Source organism: Melospiza georgiana, chromosome 21, assembly GCF_028018845.1.
Source record: "Melospiza georgiana isolate bMelGeo1 chromosome 21, bMelGeo1.pri, whole genome shotgun sequence".
NCBI lineage: Eukaryota > Metazoa > Chordata > Aves > Passeriformes > Passerellidae > Melospiza > Melospiza georgiana.
The window spans coordinates 11,030,635-11,049,674 of NC_080450.1; the positions used below are offsets into that span (position 1 = coordinate 11,030,635).

At 47.6% G+C, this 19,040-nt stretch overlaps 1 protein-coding gene across 4 annotated transcripts in view; it reads right to left on the reverse strand.

The window, feature by feature from the left end:
- The window catches only part of MYH10 (myosin heavy chain 10), an 85,342-nt gene that overhangs the window by 40,775 nt on the left and 25,527 nt on the right, over positions 1 to 19,040 (reverse strand). For 2 of the 4 annotated variants that reach the window (XM_058038539.1, XM_058038536.1), the window contains exons 4-6: positions 16,003 to 16,030; positions 6,979 to 7,081; positions 2,532 to 2,561 (exon numbers count right to left, since the gene is read on the reverse strand). In XM_058038539.1, the coding sequence (XP_057894522.1) occupies positions 2,532 to 2,561; positions 6,979 to 7,081; positions 16,003 to 16,030 (161 nt within the window). The remainder of the gene's footprint in view (positions 1 to 2,531; positions 2,562 to 6,978; positions 7,082 to 16,002; positions 16,031 to 19,040) is intronic. The other 2 variants (XM_058038540.1, XM_058038537.1) reach the window with 1 other exon arrangement.

A 19,040-nucleotide genomic window follows, 5' to 3' on the forward strand; every position in this document is an offset into this window, starting at 1 on the left:
ACAGGAATTTTTAAAATTCACTACTTAACACCTAAAAGAGTTTGATTTGTATATTGAAATGTATTTCAAGCTCTCCTGGAAATAAATGGCTGCACCTTCATTAATGTGACCTCAAGTTATCTGCTCAGAAGTTGCTTAGTTCCAAATGTTCTCCCTTTGGGACAACACATTCCCTAAATGCTGGGGTGGATAAGAAAGAATAAATGCAGAAGGAATAAATGCAGAAGGAATAAATGTGAGTCCCAGCCCAGAGCAGAGCCAGCAGTGCCATGGTAGGGCTGCCAAGGTGACAGCTTAAAAGCATTTTTAAACTCACAAAAAACTGCAACTGGAGAGAAACTGGATGCCTGTTACAGCCACTCTGTGCTGTTATATTCTCCAAATTTCCCAAGTAAAAGCTTCAGAGAGCCTGGAATGCTCCCACCTCCCCTCCCCTCTCTCAGCTCCTGTAGGCACACCAAGATCCAGGGCAGCATTCCCTCATCAGCACTGCTCCTGGGATAAACCCACAGTGCCCAGCCAGGGCAGGGAGTGTGGCACAGCTGGCATGTCCCATTTATGTTATTTCGGAAAAGAAATGCCCTGAGTGCCCAGTGAGTGCTGCATGGCATGGCTGTGTGCCACCAGCACTGCCTGGGCTGGGAGGGCACAGCAGGGCTGGATAAACCTGCAATAAACCTGGGATAAACCTGGAATAAAGCAGCAGAGGATGTGGATAAACACATTTACCCATGAAATGCTCTGGCTGCTCCTTGCTGCCATCACCCTGAGGGGCTGAGGGAGCAGGGGATGCTCAGCTGAGGGTGAACACCACTGGAACCAGCAGAGCTCAGTGCTGCACACACAGACCTGTCCCAGCCCTCACTCTGCAAAAGGCTCCTGATTTGGGGGGTTCCTCTCTGCAGGCACTGCTTTCAGCCAAACCCAACCCTCTTTGGGGAGGGCTCAGGGTTCTACACAGACACTGAACTCCAGCTCGGCCTCTGGGCACAGCCCCTGCACAGCATCTCCCCAGAACTTTTGGAAAAAGCAGAATGGGAACTGTGGGAGAAGTGAGGGCATGCAATGGCTCATGCAGCACCACGAACACAGGGCCAGGGACTGTCTCAGTTCCAGAAAAGCAGCAGCCCAGGGGATGGCTCTGGGGAGGCCTGGGGCAGGCAGGGATGCTCCATGCTACTCACATACAGCAGGGATCCACTCTGCACTTCCAAGTGACATTGAAACACAGATGTTAATGATTCCATGCCTTATGCAGCATCAACAGCCTGGGATTAGCATTTTCCACAGCCACAGTCAAAATGTTCACCAGCAAATGTTTCATGTCCACCCTGGCACCCAGCTCCAAGCAAGAGGAGGGTCCAACCAAACACCACTCTGTCTATTCTTGGACTTGACAAATATTTGAGTAAAAACCCTCAGAAGTGACTGATGTGTGCAAGGAGGGAGGATTCAGTGTTCCACTGGGAATGTCTGCAGCTTCCGAACAGGACAGCACAGCCCCACAGCTGGGTCTGACTGCACCACACACTCCCAGGGCATCACAGCTGCCCAGGCACTGCCTTTTGCTCCCAACAGATCACACCTGAAGGTCCCTTTATTATTTCCCTTTGCACTCATCAGCTCCAGAGAAATGCAAGGGGGCAATTCACCCAGCTGAATTAACCCTTCAGTTTCCATGGCTGGTCACACCCATGGGAGCTGGGACAAAGCTTTGCTTTATTTAAAAGCTCAAAGGCATCCCTTACCAGCTCGGGTTAGACTGGGGCATTTCCCCTGTGGCTGCAATTGTTTGTTTATCCCTCCCCACAGTCCTGCCCTCAACCTCCACCTAAGCCTCCTCCAGGTGAGCTCCACCTGGAGCCCTGCAATCCCTTCTGTGCCCCAGAAATTGGGATCAGACAGAGCAGGGAATGAGGAGTGTGCCATGGGCAGGGGATGTGCCCAGCACTGTGCCAGCCTGGGCACTGACAGCAGCTGGAGCTCACATCAGCACACTTCACTCACACCCCACTCTGCTTACACCACCTGTCCTACAAAGGCTGGGGAAATCCTTCATTTCTCGAGGCTTTTGGTTATGCCAGGCCTTTCACACTTGAGATCAAAGTCTTCACTGGTGATTTGCCAAGCTATAAAAGTATTCAGACAAAGCACTTAATCAAAAGAATTTTGTAGCTTCCATTAATCGAATCTTTTATTTAGTGCTTTGTTTAATATTTACAAAGTGTTCTGCACTCTCTCAGCAGCACATTACCCAATATACACAAAGTAATGGCTGCAGAGAGGGCAAACCTTTCATTTCAGGGCTCAAAAGTGTTTAAATCCTTTGCAATAAAAGTGGTTAAAATCCTTTGCAATGCTGAGAAACTCACGAGCTGCTCACTATTCCCTCTCTCAAAGCCAGTTAAATATTTCCAAAATTCTCTACTAGCTGTGTGTTCCTTCAAGGTTTCCCACATTATCAGCACAAAGAGCAGAATACACATCAGTTCTCCTACATAACTTGAAAAGCATTAAGAAAAACCACTTGCCTGGTGTTTGACGGGTTTGGGAGATTCGGGCTGTTCATTGCAAACAAACAGATGATAAGTTAGCAAGCAGGCATTCCAGCTGCATGTCACATCCCACATTAGCACTGTCAGCACCTTTAACACACTCACTTCACAGAAAGTCACACAGAGAGTTCCACAGACACTGCCCAGATTTCAGAACAGGGTTATTGGCATGTGCCACACGCTGCACTCTGTGTTTATGCAAGGGTTAATGAAGCCCAGGGTGGCACAGGGCTCTTGAGAACCAGGGAGAGGCAGGAGCTGCATTATTTGGGCACTGCTTCCAAAATTAACCCAGCCTGAGTCCCCTTGTGGCCAGCCCTGGGCACTGTGGGGTGGCTGGGGTGAGAAGGGATCACTTGTCACTGCGATATTCTCTGAAAAATTCCCTTGGCCCAGGATTTTCCCCTGGGAAGCTGAGAGGCCTCACAAAAGAACAAAAACAATAATTATCTGATTGTTTGGGAATGGGGTCTGGAGATCATTTACCAACAGGTGCATCTTTGATTGGTTCCATGTGAATTGTTTCTAATTAATGGCCAATCACCATCAGCTGTGTCAGACTGAGGAGTCAGTCACGAACTTTCATCATTCTTGTTCAGCCTTCTGATGTCTCCTTTCTCTTTCTTTAGTATAGTTTAGTACAGCATTATTTAATATAATACAATATCATAAAATAGCAAATCAGCCTTCTGAGCACATGGAGTCAGATTCTCATCTCTCACCTTGTCCTGGGGACCCTCAAACACCACAATCACTGTCCTGAGCACTCCCATAGGGGTGGAACAGCCCAAGGGGAGCCACTCAAAGCAGTCAGGGGGGCTGGATTTGCACCCTACTGCAAATATGTAAAAATGCAAACCCACACTCGAGACAGAACCTTTGCTTCTTTCGTTCAAGCAGCAGCACAACCTTGCACTGGACACTTTGCCAGCAAGAAGGACAGAGGGAACATGAAGGTAACAAAGTAAAATAAAACCCCTTCAAAATTCAAATCTGCACAGCTTCAGCAGAAATTTTCAATTCCATACTCTTTTCCTTGGCTCAGTCTGTGAGTTTAATAATCTTAAGGTTCATATGTGAGAGCCTGAGGCAAAATATTGTGGAGAAACACACACAACAAGAGGTTTTTACAGCAGCTAAATGTGCTCCCTCTGTCTGTGACTCTTATTTTATTAGGGCAGGATGGCAGATTTGGACAGAGGTCTGTCAGGCAGCTGGCAGTGGCCTGGCTTGCTCAGGTGAGCAAAGTGAATTTTCAAATTGCCAAGGAGAGAACCAGCTTTCCTGGAACCATGGGGCAGGACAGGAGCACCTCAGGATTCAGAGGAGTTTTGTTTGTTTATATTTACAAATGATGAATTGCACTCCTGGGTGTCCATTCCTGCCCTACCAGAGACAGAACTGAGCACCAGCAGGCACAGCTTGAACTTCTTTGTGTTAAATGAGGGCAGTTAAACCCACTTGGGAAACCCAGGGGATCTTTAGCCTGAGTGAGCCTGCCTGAGATCCTGTCCTTCAAAAACTAATTCTGTTCCTTTAGAAATTAATAAAAGAAATTAAGCAACTTAGCATTTCAGCTACCAAGGCAAGGCAGCCACTGAAAGCAATCATTAATCTAAAGTACCAGTAATGAGTTATGAAGTCTAAAATAGCAACATGAGAGCTGGGTTTAGTGAAAACAGAGGCAGTTTGGGTAAGAACACTTTGGGGAAAGCTTAAAGCCCCTTCCAGAGCCTAAAATGGGGCTGGGAGGGACTGAGGACAAGGCATGGAGGCACAGGACACAGGGAATGGCTCCAGTGCCAGAGGGCAGGGCTGTATGGGATATTGGGAATAAGGAATTGTGCCCTGTGAAGGTTGAAGGTTGCCCGGAGCAGCTGTGGCTGCCCCTGGATCCCTGGCAGTGCCCAAGGCCAGGCTGGACAGTGGAAGGTGTCCCTGGGACATGGGAAGTGTCCCTGCCATGGCAGGGGTGGCAATGGATAATCTTTAGCATCCCCTCCAACCCAACCCATTCTGGGATTCTGCGATCTACACTTGATGTAAAGGTTTCTGCTGATGGAGACTGTGCACCCTGCCTTATTTCAGCCCTCAGAGCAGCTCCTGTTCCAGCCCTGCCCAGCAGCTCTCCCTCCCCAGTATTCCCTCTTTTAGGGCTGCTGCAGCCTCAGCTGGCTCTGCCAAGCCCCACAGGTGCTGAGGTTCCTCTGCCACCTCTCCTCCTCCCCACACTTGGAGTGCAGTGCCCAGGACACCACCTTGGCATCACCCAGGAAATGAGATTCCCACACTCCCAACCCAGGAATCCTCACTGAAATTCAGGCTGGAACTCCAGCCCTGTGTCACTGACTCCATTTGCAAGGCCCACGTGCTCAGGGCTGTGCAGGACTCTGTCAGCTCTAAGGAAAGAGGGATTTGGGGACAGAAAAGCCTCCTGGACAAGCAGCTGGATGCCAGCCATTGAGCAGAGCTCTCACAAAAGCTGAACATCTCCCCTCCACCCCAGCTGGAGGAGGCACCTGCTGAGCCCCAGTGTGCTCTGAGGTGTCACTCTGGGGCTCCTCTGCTTTGTTCTGCTTTTACAGCATTAGGTCAGGCAAATCACAGTTAACCCTTGGCTTAGCATACAAATTGCTTTGTTTAAAAAAATAATCAATGAGGCATTCAAAGAGGCTCAGAAACACACATGTCACTGATAACTACCTGTAACAGGATGGCTACAGACAGACTGCAAGCCATGGATTAATTTAACAAGTCTATTTAGCATCTCCTTGTGCACAGGGCAAGGCACAGGTTGCACACACTGTGGATCACCACCAGCCCTCTGCAGCTTTCTAATGAATATGCTAACAGGGTAAATTAGGGCTGCTTCTGTAACCCCCATTCTGACCCTTCCTACCTTCCCAGTGGCACTGTGAGGGTTGGACATTCTTTGTTCCCAATACATAAACACAAACTAATGGTTGCACAACAAGGGAGACTAATTTGTATTTTCAAAATGAGTTTGGTGACAAACACTCTGCATTTTTCATGGAGACGTGGCAAATCCAGTGTCCACTATGGTACTGCATTGAATAAAGAGCACAATCCAAGACTTTTATTCAGGACACTCCCTGTTCCTTTTGTTCACATCCCAGCTTTCCCTTTTCTTTCTGTGCCTTCACAGACTCCCTGAGAAGTTGCATCATCCCCAAAATCCCTCAAGATTTTGAAAACTCAGCTTTTGTGGGGATTGGGCAATGCAATCTCACTTTGAAGGGAGGCACATTTTGAAAGGTGTCGGGGCAAGAGGCTTCCACAAGTGTCTGAGGTATTCCATGTTGTCAACAATGTATTTAGAAATACTTGGTGCAAACCCTGCACAATTCCCTTCTCTCCTAAAGCCTACTGGCAATTTTGCTTCTGTAGAAATGGAAAAAACACTGGGTTTGTCCAGGGCTGCACAGTGGAACTACCAAGAACATGCACAGCTGCAAACCTCACAGAAAATCACCTGTGCTGGTGATGTCCCAGTGTCACCAGAGTCACAACATGAGTGGAGGTGACACTCCAAGGGATGCTTCAGTGAGAATGGGGTGTGGGCAAAGGCTGGGCTGATCTCAGAGCTCTTTGCTGTAATTCTGTACGCCTCTAACTCTATAATTCCATAAGATAATGCAGTTTGAAGGCTCCAGCCACCACAGACACCAGGATTGCTACTGGAAAACCACTTGTGATTACAACAAGACACTGTTTGGAGCAAAGCTGAATTAAAACTTCACTGCAAACATATCCAAATGACCCTAACAATGAATATTCAAACACATTCCTGGATTTTAAAAGCAAAGAATCACTCCAAATTCAGTGAAAATGTTGAAGCCTGGCAGGAAATCTGAAAAAAATTCTATATAAATCAGAGTTGGTTTCAAGCTACCAAAAAAGCCAATATTCTCTGATATAAAAGTATATACTCACTTGTTTATAGTGTAATAAAATCTGAGCTTTTAATTAGATGCTGGCTCCTAGATATAGCACCTCTACAGCAGTTTTTAAGCTGGATGATTTTCCCATCTACAAGTTAATTTCTGAAAGCACAGAAAGCTTGTTCACAAATATAATACCAAAAACTGCATCTAGTGGGAACTAAATTCAGCTAGAATTGCCTGGGTTTATTGAATCTTTTTGGAAAATGGGGTTTATTGCATCAGAAAGCTTTGCTTTTATTTGTATAAAGCCTTTAATTTCACAACAGAAATTAGGCAGCTGACATGGACTAGAAATTTTGATGTAACTGCTCATTTCAGCCACTGCTAAAGAGAAAATAATGGTTGAGACAAAATTGCACAGATTATATTACAGTTCAATAAAAAAGTCATTTTTTCAAATGCAAAGATGGTAATTTGCAAAAAGAGCAATGAAGAAATGAGAAAATACCCCAACTTACAGGAATATTATGGTCCTTTCTTCCTTTATGGGAGGAAGCAACATGAGCAAGGTACTGAATAACCTTCTTGGTGTTCTCAGTCTTCCCAGCACCAGATTCACCTCTGCAAAACAGGGCACACATTTCCTTCAAAATTCACCTTCCACAACAGAATCCTTTGTTTACAATCCCTCACCCATCCCATTGATGGCTCTGGCTGTGCACAGACCAAAACCCAAAAGCAGGGATGCTGCAGGGAGCCACAAGGTGTTTGTTTAAAATCCCTCCTCCATCCCAAAGATCTCCTGAGCTTTAAGGTGTTGATACAAGGTGTGACATCAGTTTGATTAAGAGCTTCTGGCTTTGTGCCTGAAGCCCTTTGCTAGCCAAGGTGACATGAAACACTTGTGCCCTGCCTGGATCACTGCAGACAGAATTTTTCAGGGTGCAGAAACGTTTTTATTTTTAAATCATGAGATATACACACACACTTTTACACTTAGCACCGTTTTAATACTCCAGGGTTTGGTTATGGGAATTGCCACGTTAAGGGAAACACTCAGCACCTTTAGGAGCCAGAAACAGAGTGCAGTAAAACACACCTTAAACAAGAGATTCTTCTCTTTCCAGACTCACTTCAGAGTCTTTGCTAGGTTAAAAATATTATGAAGGCCACGGGCCTACACGAAACCATAAAGAAATGAATTTATCACTGCAGAGTTCACAGATCAATAAAGATAGCAAATGAACATTTCATTTTTAAGCCAGAGGTGGATTTAAAGCAGACCATGTTTAGATAGAATTTATGGAGAGGTTTACAGGAGATATTCAAAGCAGGAAATGTGACCAGATTCATGTCCCTGCAATCACAAATGAGGTTACTGCAGCTCTAAAAATGACAGTTTGGGGTTTTTCCCCTAACCTAGGTCTGATCTTCAGACAAATCCAGCCCCAGAGAGATTCAGGGGTGCCTTAGGCAGGGCTCAAGCAGTGCAAGGCAGATTTCCAGGGAGACAGAGACTGCCGTGAGCAGCTCTGAAGTGTGGGAAGCTAAAAAGGGTTTTATGATGGGGATTTGCATGGAAAGAGTGGAAGCACTCCTGCCATTCAACAGTTGTTCAAAAATTAACAGTTTGGAAGCCAGCTCCTTTGTGAGAATGACAAGCACACATTTTCCCTGCCCGCTTATTTCTCCTCTAAGCTACTTAGAATGGAAATGTTCATTTAGCAGGGGAATTCAGGCACATTCTTGTGCAGCCTTTTTCATCATACACCCCAGTTTTTAGCTAATCTGCATTTGCTTAGGGATTCAGCACCTCCAGAGCTGCACTTGTGGATCAGATAAGAGCTGAGGACCATCCCTGTCCTCACCCTGCACTCAGCAGCTGCAGAGAGCCCCTGGAACTACAGGAGGGATATTGACACTGGCCCAGATTTTCAAGACACAAACACTCTCATTGCTCCTCACCTTCCAAAACTCTAAAATCCCAGAAACACTACAGGGAATGGCCCTAAGAGAGGGGAACCTCTGCTGAAGCGTGGTGGGATGGGCATTTCTGCACCCAGGAGCAAGAACCTGCATTCACTGCAACTCATGGGACTCTTCACAGGAATTCCAGGTGACACAGATGAAAACCCCAGGCAAAAAGGTCCTGCAGATGTGCTGCAGGACAGTGCACAGCCCCAGTGACCCAGCTGTGGCCTCAGCTCCAGAGGTGGAACCCAACCAAGGGTCCCTGGATTACTGATGGCATCTGCTCCTGGCTAAAACCCAACCAAGGGTCCCTGGATTCCTGATGGCATCTGCTCCTTGGAAACAGCTCCATCAGTCTGGCTAAAACCATTTGGGTTCCATCCTCCTCACAATCAGAAAACAGCAGAGAATATGAAGATAAGAAAGCTCTGCCCTCCATTCCCCAAAGCTCCAGGGAGACAGGGGAGTTTCCCTGCAGACTTGTTGGCTGGGCTGGCTTTGCTCAGTGCCTGGAAAAACCTGGAAGGTGCTACCTGAAAAGCTGGTTGCAAAGGAGATTACTCTGAGAATTGGCTAATGGATAACTGGGTTTCCTTTTTGCCAAGATAGCATCACTGTGAAACCCAGAACCTGGGTGCACTTTGGGACAAATGGACAAGTGGAACAACACCCTCTGACTTAATGAAAAATCCCATTTCCACTCAGCCCAGAATCCCCACAAATGAGGCAAATGTGAATGCTGATAAGCAGAAAAAAAAGCCCCAAACCATCAGGTGCCAATTCTTGCTTCTCAAGTCTTTATTTCTCATTTCCCTTTCACTGCAGTGTTTACATTAACATAATTCATGACCATGAGCAATAATAAAAGCAGCTTTGCCTGTTTCTGGATGTGTATTAAAAAATGCTAATGCTAAAACCATTCCAGCAGGTAAGAGAAGTAAGAAGCACAGCAAAATATACATTTACATTTTAAAACAATACAATTTGTTCTTATTGTCAGCAGAGCTTGGGAATGCACTATTAGCTGTGCCTGTAAAGCTGGAGAAATAATCTTTTCTGTCAAATCACAAGAAGAAAGTTTATTACATTTTAAAGGAGGAAAATCTCCTGTAACACATGCAGTGCAGAGAAGCTGCTACAATAAATACAGCTCAGATGTCAGCTCTGGAAAAGGGCAGCACAGGGCTGGAGGAGTCAGACAGCACAAGCACAGGAAAGACAGCAGCTTGAAACACATTCCTTGTGTTAAAAACCCTCTAAATCTATCAGAGGGGTATTTTAGAGAGAGTCTTTGTGCAAGAGCTCATTGAAAAGCAGCACCAGAGGATGTTATCATCCCAGTCCTGCTCTCCCTGGAGCTTACAGGAATGCCAAATATTTCCTGCAGCATCATGGCAAATAGCTCTGCTGCCACATACTATGAAAGAATTAGAAGATTTAGGATAAAGTCCTTTGCATTTACAGGAATAATGACATCTGCATACTTTTGGTTCTTTCCCAGGAGTGCAAACACACGGATTACAAAAATAAATTAAAATCTTCTACCTCTATCAACCTGCCCAAAAAAGGTAAACGCTGAGTAACACCGCATACAGTATTTACAGAATGGGGATGGAATCACAAAGTTAAGCTTAACTTTTTCTAAACCTTGTTTTAATATGACTCAATCTGTGGCCATAAATTAAACAACTAAAGCCCTGGGCTGAGAAGCAGCCTCACCTCAGCCAGTGGCAGCTCTGCTAAATGATTTCATCTCCTTCATTCCAGGCTGGCAGAATCCCAAACTCAGCTCCAGCCATGGGCCATGCCAAACTGTGCTCCCAAGGAAGCAAACCCTGCTTGGCTCCAGCTGGCAGCACGAGGTTATTCCATCCTCTAACTCAGGGATCTCTCCCTTGGAAGCCACCTTCAGGGACAGGTCAAACCAAGCCTGCCAGTGGCTGGTGAATTCATGCAGGATCCCATGTCCAAGAGCTCTTCCCCGGAGCAGCAAAGCTCCTGCTTTGAAGCAGCTTCATGCACATTTAAAAGAGGAAAAGTTTAGCCAGCATGAGCACTTGAAAGTTGAACATGGTTTTGAATTCACTGCATGTAAAACTGGAGTGTCATTTTGAGCAAAGCCCAGAACTCTGCAGGCAAATTCATCCCAGCTCCAATTTGCTTAGGAAAATGCAGGCACTGACTCAACCAGCTGCAGCTCTTTCCCTGAGCAGCCTGAGCCCAAACCTCGTACAAGAAGCACTTCCACACTGGATGGGCTCTCCCTGGAGAACAGGCAGCTCACAGAGGGGAGGGCTCACAGCAAAGAGCAGGGATGGAGCTGCTCTCCCCCACAGCACCACTCCCAGGGCAGGCATTATCCCAAAAACAGGTCAGTGCCCTTCCTAGGGGTTCGTTCCAGGAGGAAACACCATTTCTGAAGGAAAGAGAAGTGGAACAGCTGCTTTCCTTATGCCAGGCAGGTCTGAAGCACTCACACACCTTGTGACAGTGACAGCACCCAGCATGGCAGGGCCACCACCCCTCCCTGACCTGGGAAATGCCTTGTGGGCTGCAGGGAAATGAGATGAGGTTCAAGCTGCTTGCTGAAGGCCACTGGCCCCTCTCCAGCTGCCTTCCCAGAGAGCCATGAACTCCATCCCACAAGGTGCCACAAGCAGCAGGACACAGGGACACAAAGCCACACACCCAAAGAAAGCCTTGCAGCTCCAAGTGCCATGAGCAGCACAGGACACAGGGACACAAACCCAAAGAAAGCCTTGCAGTCCCAAGGCAGGCCGTGCTTTATCTCCCTGCCTGGGCACAGTCTCCATTCTAACAATTATTCCTGAAGATGTGGAATGTGTTAGCATGGCCAGATTGCAGTTGGAGATCATCTCTGTGATTTAAATTCCTGGAAAACTAACCCAAACAAAATCAGGATTTTATATTTTGGATGGCTGGGTCTCTCAAACTCTTCCTCTGGCCCAGGGATTTCAGTCAAGACAAGCCCTGGGATGAGAAGCTGATGTGGCAGCACTGGGTCCTCCTGTGCAGAAGTGGCACCTGGGCAAGGTCCCAGCACACAAGAGCCCACCCTGCTGCTCACAGCTCCCCTGCCATCAACACCTCCTGCCATGGAAGCAGCCACTCACAGAAGGCCCCAAACCACGGAAATATGGAAATATGCACTTAAATTGTTTGGAGGAGAAAGTAACTGCCTCTGTAAGAGCCCCAACAATGGCCTTTTGTCCTGTGACAACAGCAGTTGCAAAGAACAGAGGAGACACTTATTCTCAGGCACAACTGAGCACATCATCTGCCAGTTACAAATTAACAGATATTTACAGACAAGACCTGTAATTAAAGGGTGCCTTAATCACCTGCCTTATTTTCTGCAAGAGGTATAACTGATAGTTTGGAAAAGTGTCATTAATTGGCTTTACAGTTTAAGTGGCTGCTCTGGAGCTGCTTCCCTTCCCTCCTGGTGCTCCCCATCATCTCCCCAGCACTTGCCATGGGAATGTTCCCAGCTGGAGCCCTGCCAGGGGTTGTATACAGCAATGCTTGGTATTTGCTGCTGCTGGCCTTTAATAAGCAGCCTCTATTCCCTGCACAGCCCATCACTCCCACGGAAGGCAGCTCAGATTAGATAACCTTGTAGGGCTGCAGGCATCTGCTGGACACCTCTTTATCAGGCCAGGCCCAGCCCGGGGAATGCCAGAGCTCTGTGCTAAGAGTCTCCAGAACACACTGGTGTGTTTCAAAGTGCAGTGCAGCACATTTCCAGAGCTCGCTTTCTTCAGTGTTTCCCAAATTCCTAATTACCACAACAAAATTTCTTCATCTTGGTCATGAGCCTGGCATGCTCAGTGAGCAGAGAAACACCAAAACTTCACAAAATAGCAGCTGCAGCTTCTCCAAGAGAAAAATAAAATAAAAAATATTAAAAAAATCCAACACTCTGAAAAGCTCTTCAGCCCAGCTTCACATCCCACAGAAAGAGGAAAATGTGCAGGAAGGTCTGGGAATGTTACAGTGCTGGCATCACAGCTCTGCACAAACCACTGATGAATGCTGAGTCAACAGACTGAAAGCCACTGCTTCTAGACACAAATATATCACTTATATTATATATTTGTTACTTATAAGCTAGAAGGAACATGAAATTTCTGGAATTACATATATTTTCCTTTCTTTTCAGCAAACTAAGAATTTACAGAGAGAAGGTCCAAAATAAACTCTCATTTGCAGTCCCACCAAGGGGGAATGATGAGATGGAAGCCAGTTGAGTCCAGCTCCCCAGAAAAGTGCTGGTGGTGAGGGCTGCTCCTTTGCTTTTCATTGCAAAGCTGGATGAACCAAACTCCAGAGCAGAGGAGAGCTCCAGCAGCCTTCCTCACCATCTGTTAGTGGTTAGCAGCCCAAGATTAAACCATCCAACTTCAAAGCTAAAAAGAAATTCTCACCATTGCTGTTTGTTCAGCTCCTCCCATCTCCTCTCCAGCCAGGCAATAACCTGGCTTTCACCCATGGATTGTCCAATGGATTTGGGCGCTGAAGCTGTTCCTGTCTCTAAAAAACCATATTTGGGTTTCTCAGTTGGTGAAAGGCCAAAGGGCACAGCAGAAATCCCATCCCTGCTCCTGAGGAAATCAGGGGGATGCCTTGGAGCAGCAGAGGCTGCTGGATATGGTTCACTGTGAGAAAAGCCCATCCATAATAAGAATTCCATCAAGAAGTTCCTTCTACAGCTTTCATCCCTGGCCTCAGCAGTCCCAGCTCATACAAGCAGATGGGGAAGGGGAGAAGAACAGAACTGAAGACCAGAGTGTGCAAAGGTTCCCAAGGTAAGTACAAAGGGGTCAGACACTCACTGGGCCAGAACCCAAGGAAGGCACCTGGAAAACTGCAGAGACAAACTGTGAAGAACAAGAACCCAAGGGCTTGTCACAGCCCCAAACCCAGGAATCCCCCCAAAACCAGCACTCGTGGCTGTCAAGAAGAAAAGGGGATGGATCCAGAGACCTGCTAAAGTGTCCTTCAAATAGCATTGCTGGAGAAGTGACTGCCCCTCCTCTGAAGGCCATGGAAGGTGAAAAACCAGGAAACTTCACCAACAGAGGCAGGGGGGAAAGGGGAAGGTAAAAAACCAGAAAACTTCACCAACAGAGGCAGGGGGGAAAGGGGAAGGTAAAAACCCAGGAAACTTCACCAACAGAGGCAGGGGAGGGAGGTGAAGGTGCAAAGCAGGCAGACCCTCAGCAAGCAGAGGCACAGCTCTGTCCCAGACAATTCCTGCTAGGCAGCTGGAGACAGGGAAATGACAGGCACACCAAACTGTCCACTCAGCTCAGGGCACCACTGACGAGGTGGTTTTTTCCCCATTAGCTACCCTGAACCACTCCTACTGGAGAAATGAGAAATTATTCTGAGGGCTCCCAGCCTCAGTAAACATCAGGGTCAATCAGGTGATGCAGGTCCTGAGACAGCAAGTTTGGGATGAGAAGATGACTCTTTATGAAGTGCCACAGGAGTTTCTGAAAGCACCTCCGGGCTGGTTAGCATTCTGCTTGCACTTTATTTACTGCTGCCTTAGTCCAGGACCTGCAAAACCAGTGCCATGAAGGGGAACACAATTTAAATTTACTTCATCACCAGAAACAGCAATGAAGGGCAGTCCTGGACCCTTTCCCCCTCCTGATCAAACCATGGGATCTCTTCCCAACCAAGGGAGCTCCCCATGGCCCTGTCCCACTCCCAAGGAGGATTTAATCCCCAAAATCCTAGTTTATAATGCAGACCTACAAAAGAACAAGGCTCTCTCAAGAGGTGTGGTGGCATTCTGCATGTGAGGATATGTGTCCCTCCTCACCCTCATCACCTGAGCTCCAGCTGCTCTGCAAGGCAGAGCCAAGCCCAGATAGAGGGAACCAACTCTGCACGGCAGAGCCAAGCCCAGCCAAGAGGGAACCCAGCACGTGATGCACAAACTCCACACTCTGTACCAGACACAAACAGGGATCAATTGTCCACTCAGTGCAGGTGGATCAAGAGCTCACAGGGACCTTAGAGGGGAGGTAATGACAAAGTTGAAGGCAGGAGAGCTTTGAGGCTTTCCAGTTCGTAAATTATCAGATTGGACATTCACCAAATCCCGCAGCGCTGCCATTCCAGCCCTGTGGGCTTGGCTGACCATGCAAAGGAGAGGAAAGTTCATGGGCAGACACAGAACATGAAGCTACTTCCAAACATTCACCTGGGGCAAGCACACACTGCCAAGGCATCCACAATCACAGGGGAACAAAGCCTTTCTCCTCACCCTGGGATCCCACCCTGCGTTGAGGGCTGCTTTGTGCATAGCACACGGAACAGGCAGCACACAAAACAGGAGTCCTGCTAGGACCAGGAGCCACAGACCCAGCCAAGCCAGAGTTAACCAGGTCAACCAGATATGAAGCACAGAACTCTTTCTGCTTCTGTGTCCTTAGGCCCTGGGAATCCTGCATCCATGGTATCCATGGCTTGCAAGGATCCAGCCTCAGTCTTGTACAGACTCTGGGAGTTGAGGCACCTCTGTGGGGAGCACAAGATGGAGATTTGAATCCCCTATGCCAGGAAGGAACTGAGCCCAGGCCTGCTGGCAGCAGTCAGTGTCCCAGTGCGCTGCTCCAGGCAGCAGGGTCCCCCCAAGCACATCCCCAACACCAGGGCCCCAAGCACTGGAGCTGCCCTGTGCCTCAGACCCTGCATTTGCTGTGTCCACCCTGCACATAGAGCCACAGTGAGGTTTCCAGCCCAGATGAGCCCCCCTAACCCCCAGGCTGCTCCCAGCAGGGACAATGTCCCCCTGCAGCCCAGGCTGGCACAGGGAGTGCTGGCCCAGGGCAGCGCTCTGAGCTGAGCTGTTTCTGTCCAGTGCAGCTGGGGCTGGGCCAGCCTGGCTCCCCGAGCCCAGGGAATCCTTATCTGCCTGCTGACACTCCCTGCAGCAGCACAGGAAGCTGCAGGAACACACAGTCCATGGGGGAGAGGGCAGGAAGCTGGCTCACCCCTGCCAGCTCCATCTGAGCACTGAGAGCCTCAAACCCCCCTTGTGCTCTGCCTTCCCAAGCAGGGAAACCTCTGCTACAGGCACAGCTTTGCTCAGGTGAAAGGCAGCCCTGGTGTCCCCCTCCTCAGAGATCCCTTGGAGGCACACCCAGAGTGAGCTGCTGCTCAGGGTCCCCAGACCCACTTTTGGGTCTTGTCTTCCCCAGGCCTTTCCCCCTGAGCAGTTACTGCACAGCAGTGCAGAGATGAACTCCTTAAAGCTTCTGGGTTGGATGCAGAGCTCCTCACTGACATTTTAAAGTCACATTTCTTAAGCAGAACATGCCTAGGAAACTCAATAATGTGAATTACAGTACTAAAAGGCTATATCCCCATATTAAACATCACTGACTATATCCCCACATTAAATATCACTACATGCTACATCTTTTCCCACTGCCTGTCAAGACTGAGGACCAAGCTTTGCCTCCCACAGCTGCATCAAAGCCCCTCTCACAACACAGATTCCCCAAAGTGCCAAATGAAAAATGATCACTCACGTGCAGAGAATGGATTGGTCCTCACGGTCTGCAAAACAAGAACAAACATGGTTATAGGGCTTTGCTTACACTGCTCTGTGATCTGCAAAACAGCTCCTTTTAATTGAGTATTTCTAACATTCATCTTTTCAATTTAACAATTCGAAGGACACTCTGAAGCAATGTTAATAATGTCCCCCATTTCCCATGCACACACCCCTCAAACAACAGCTTGGAAGTTCCTCAAAGTCCTGACATTTCAGATAATGAAATCAAAATTCTGGTTAAATTTAATAATCTTCCACAACAAGGCTTTCAACTATATTTTCAGATAAAGTGGCCCTAACACTTCTCATTCTGAATGCAGTAAGAATATAAACCCTTACACAAGCAGAAAAGCAGTTTCAAGCACACAACACTGACAAGCACACACTTGGAAAGAGCACTGCCATCTCCAGCAAACAAATGCTTTCCTCCCCAGCATTTTGTTCTCTTTTTTAAATAAACATGCAGGCCCGAAGAGCTCCCACAATTCAGCTTATTCATGAAAGCCTTGTCTAAAGGACACCCAGGGAAAGCAAAATGCTGCAGCACTTGCTCAGCACTTTGTGCTGCACTCACAACCTTTGGGAAGAACTCCTGAAGGTCAGGTGCAGCCTGCAAGGGCTATTTCACCATGCCAAGAGCTTCACAGAGTGTATTTCAGTACCATATTAAAAATTCTATCATCAGAACACGGGAATATACCTGCAGCAAGAGAACATTTCAGCTGAAGCCTTTCAGAGCAGGCAGGTGCCAGCACAGGCTGAGCCACAGATGCCACCCCTGCCAAGTTCCAGACTACATTAACACCAAGGATGACAAAAAATGGAGATGCTCTCTGGCTGAAAAATGTTAAAAACATGCAGTCAGCTGTACTTGGGGCCTGCTGTTCAAATGTACCAAGGATCAGGAGTGCTGGGCTGGGCTCTGTGCAGAGCAGCTGCACTGGCTGTGCCTCACCAGGCAAACCCTGCAGCCCATGGCTGTGTCCTGTAGGCAGACTGAGCTCCAAAAATCCCTCCTAAGGGTAACACACAGCAGAATTAGTGCAGGAGAACTGGAGAATATTAGTTCAGATCGTTAAAAGTGGGGGAGAAAAATTCCAAGTGTTGGAGACCCTCCTGACAAGGCTGCCGGGATGCTCCTGGATCATTCCCTACAGCTGCAAGACCAAAACAAGGAATGGGAAGCCTGGTACTGCAGGAAATGCAAGATGAGAGGGGGCAAAAGCAGTGGGAGTACGACAAGAGAAACATTAGTAAAACATTTATTTATGTTCTTTTAGGTTTGATATCAGGCAGCAGGTCCTGCAAGACGTGTCCAAAGTAAGATTTTGGTGGGAGAAGCAGGGCCAGGGCAGGGCTCAGGTGCAGCTGAGGGTCCTGCAGAGCCAGGGGTGCAGCTCTGAGCCTGGGCTGCTCCCAGGGCAGTGGCTCTGCAGCAGCTCTGGCCAGCACAGGCTCGAGGTGACCAGGATAGCACAGAACATTTGTTCTTGCAGGAGAAACAGCTGAATGAAAGCCAGGCTGGGACTGTGAGTAGAGCTGAAAGTTAGAACTTCTTAGCTTTAGTATTTACTGAGGCATTTCTGTAAAGTGACAAGTTGATTTTACCTTTTCTTACTTCCCAGAAATAACTTCACGCTAATTTTGGCACTGTAGCTGGGCCATTACCTCAAAAAGCACAGCCTCCTCTAAACCAGACCTCTTCAGTTTAGCACTTCAAAAAACACAGCTTTGCCTTGAAGTTTAATTTATTTAAAGACAGTGTGAGTTTGTCAATGCTTTGTATTGTGACTTTTGTTATCTGTGCATTTGCCATGCAGTCCTACTGTGCCACAATACACACTATAAGTGACTTTTCTTACCTATTTAAATTTAAAGAAAATCTACAAGTCCAGAAAGTTGTATTTATTTGCCACTACCAGAAGCCCCAGCAAGTGCAGCCATGCTCTTCAACTTTCTCTGTCCAGGAGCCTAAACTGCCACAACCCTTACAAAGTCAATTATCTGCAATTCCTGGGTTCCAACAAGGTGCTCTCTGACAAATGACCAAGGTGGAAGGGTTATGTATGGTTTCTTTAGCTCCTTCTCCCCCAGATAACACAGATAACAGCGTGTGCCTGCAGCCCTGATTTCAGAGCAGGTGCTGCCTCTCCCCAGCCTGTCTGCAGGGCAGCACAGGAGCTCTGTCCCAGAACAGTTCCCAGGCACACAGACACCCAACCTCTCTCTGCCTGGCTGTGCTCCAATCACCCTGCACTACACTGATATTTAAAGTATTGCAGATGCCCAGATCCCCCTCAGCAACTGACTGGGGATGAATGGGAGAAGGCATTTAGAGCTTCCCTGGGTGAAGTGCCCAGCCAGAAAAGCATTTTTGGAATTATCACTCATTCACAGACCTGGGAAAACAATTCCACAGGCGCCTTACCTGCTTTGGGCTTGAACCTGTCTCGGATTGCAATTCTTATCAAACAGTGACTTTTATACAGACACTGACTGTCGCACAATCCCTTCTTTAATGAAACAAGTGTGCCCCGTGAAAACAGTTAAATCTGCTTTCCCAGCTCAGGCTGGAGGGAAAGCAATAGGCTAGCACACAGCATGCAGAGGAAAATGGTTCCTATCTGCAGGTCGTTATTGGTCCTTCCTCAAACCCAAGCACAAATTCTGGTACATCATTCACTCTGGCACAGCCTTTCCTTTCCCTGTCCAGAGCAGTGATCAAATGCCACCCCCATTGCTGGAGCTGACATTTAAAAATTCCTGCTTTTTTGGGAGGTGGAGGAGGCAAGTTCTTTGGCATTTCTCAAACAGGAGAAATCAAAATCCTTGGCTTTCTAAAAGGAGCCCTGTGCAAGGAGCAGAGGGCTGCTGTTTATTTGTTTATTTGTAGGTGGTGTTTCATGCTCAGGTGCCACGCAGCCCAGCCCAGGAGAAGCTCCTGGCTCCTGTTTGTTGTGGAAGCAGCTCCAAGGAGCTGCTGTGTGTGTGCCCTGTGCTCTAGGTGAACAG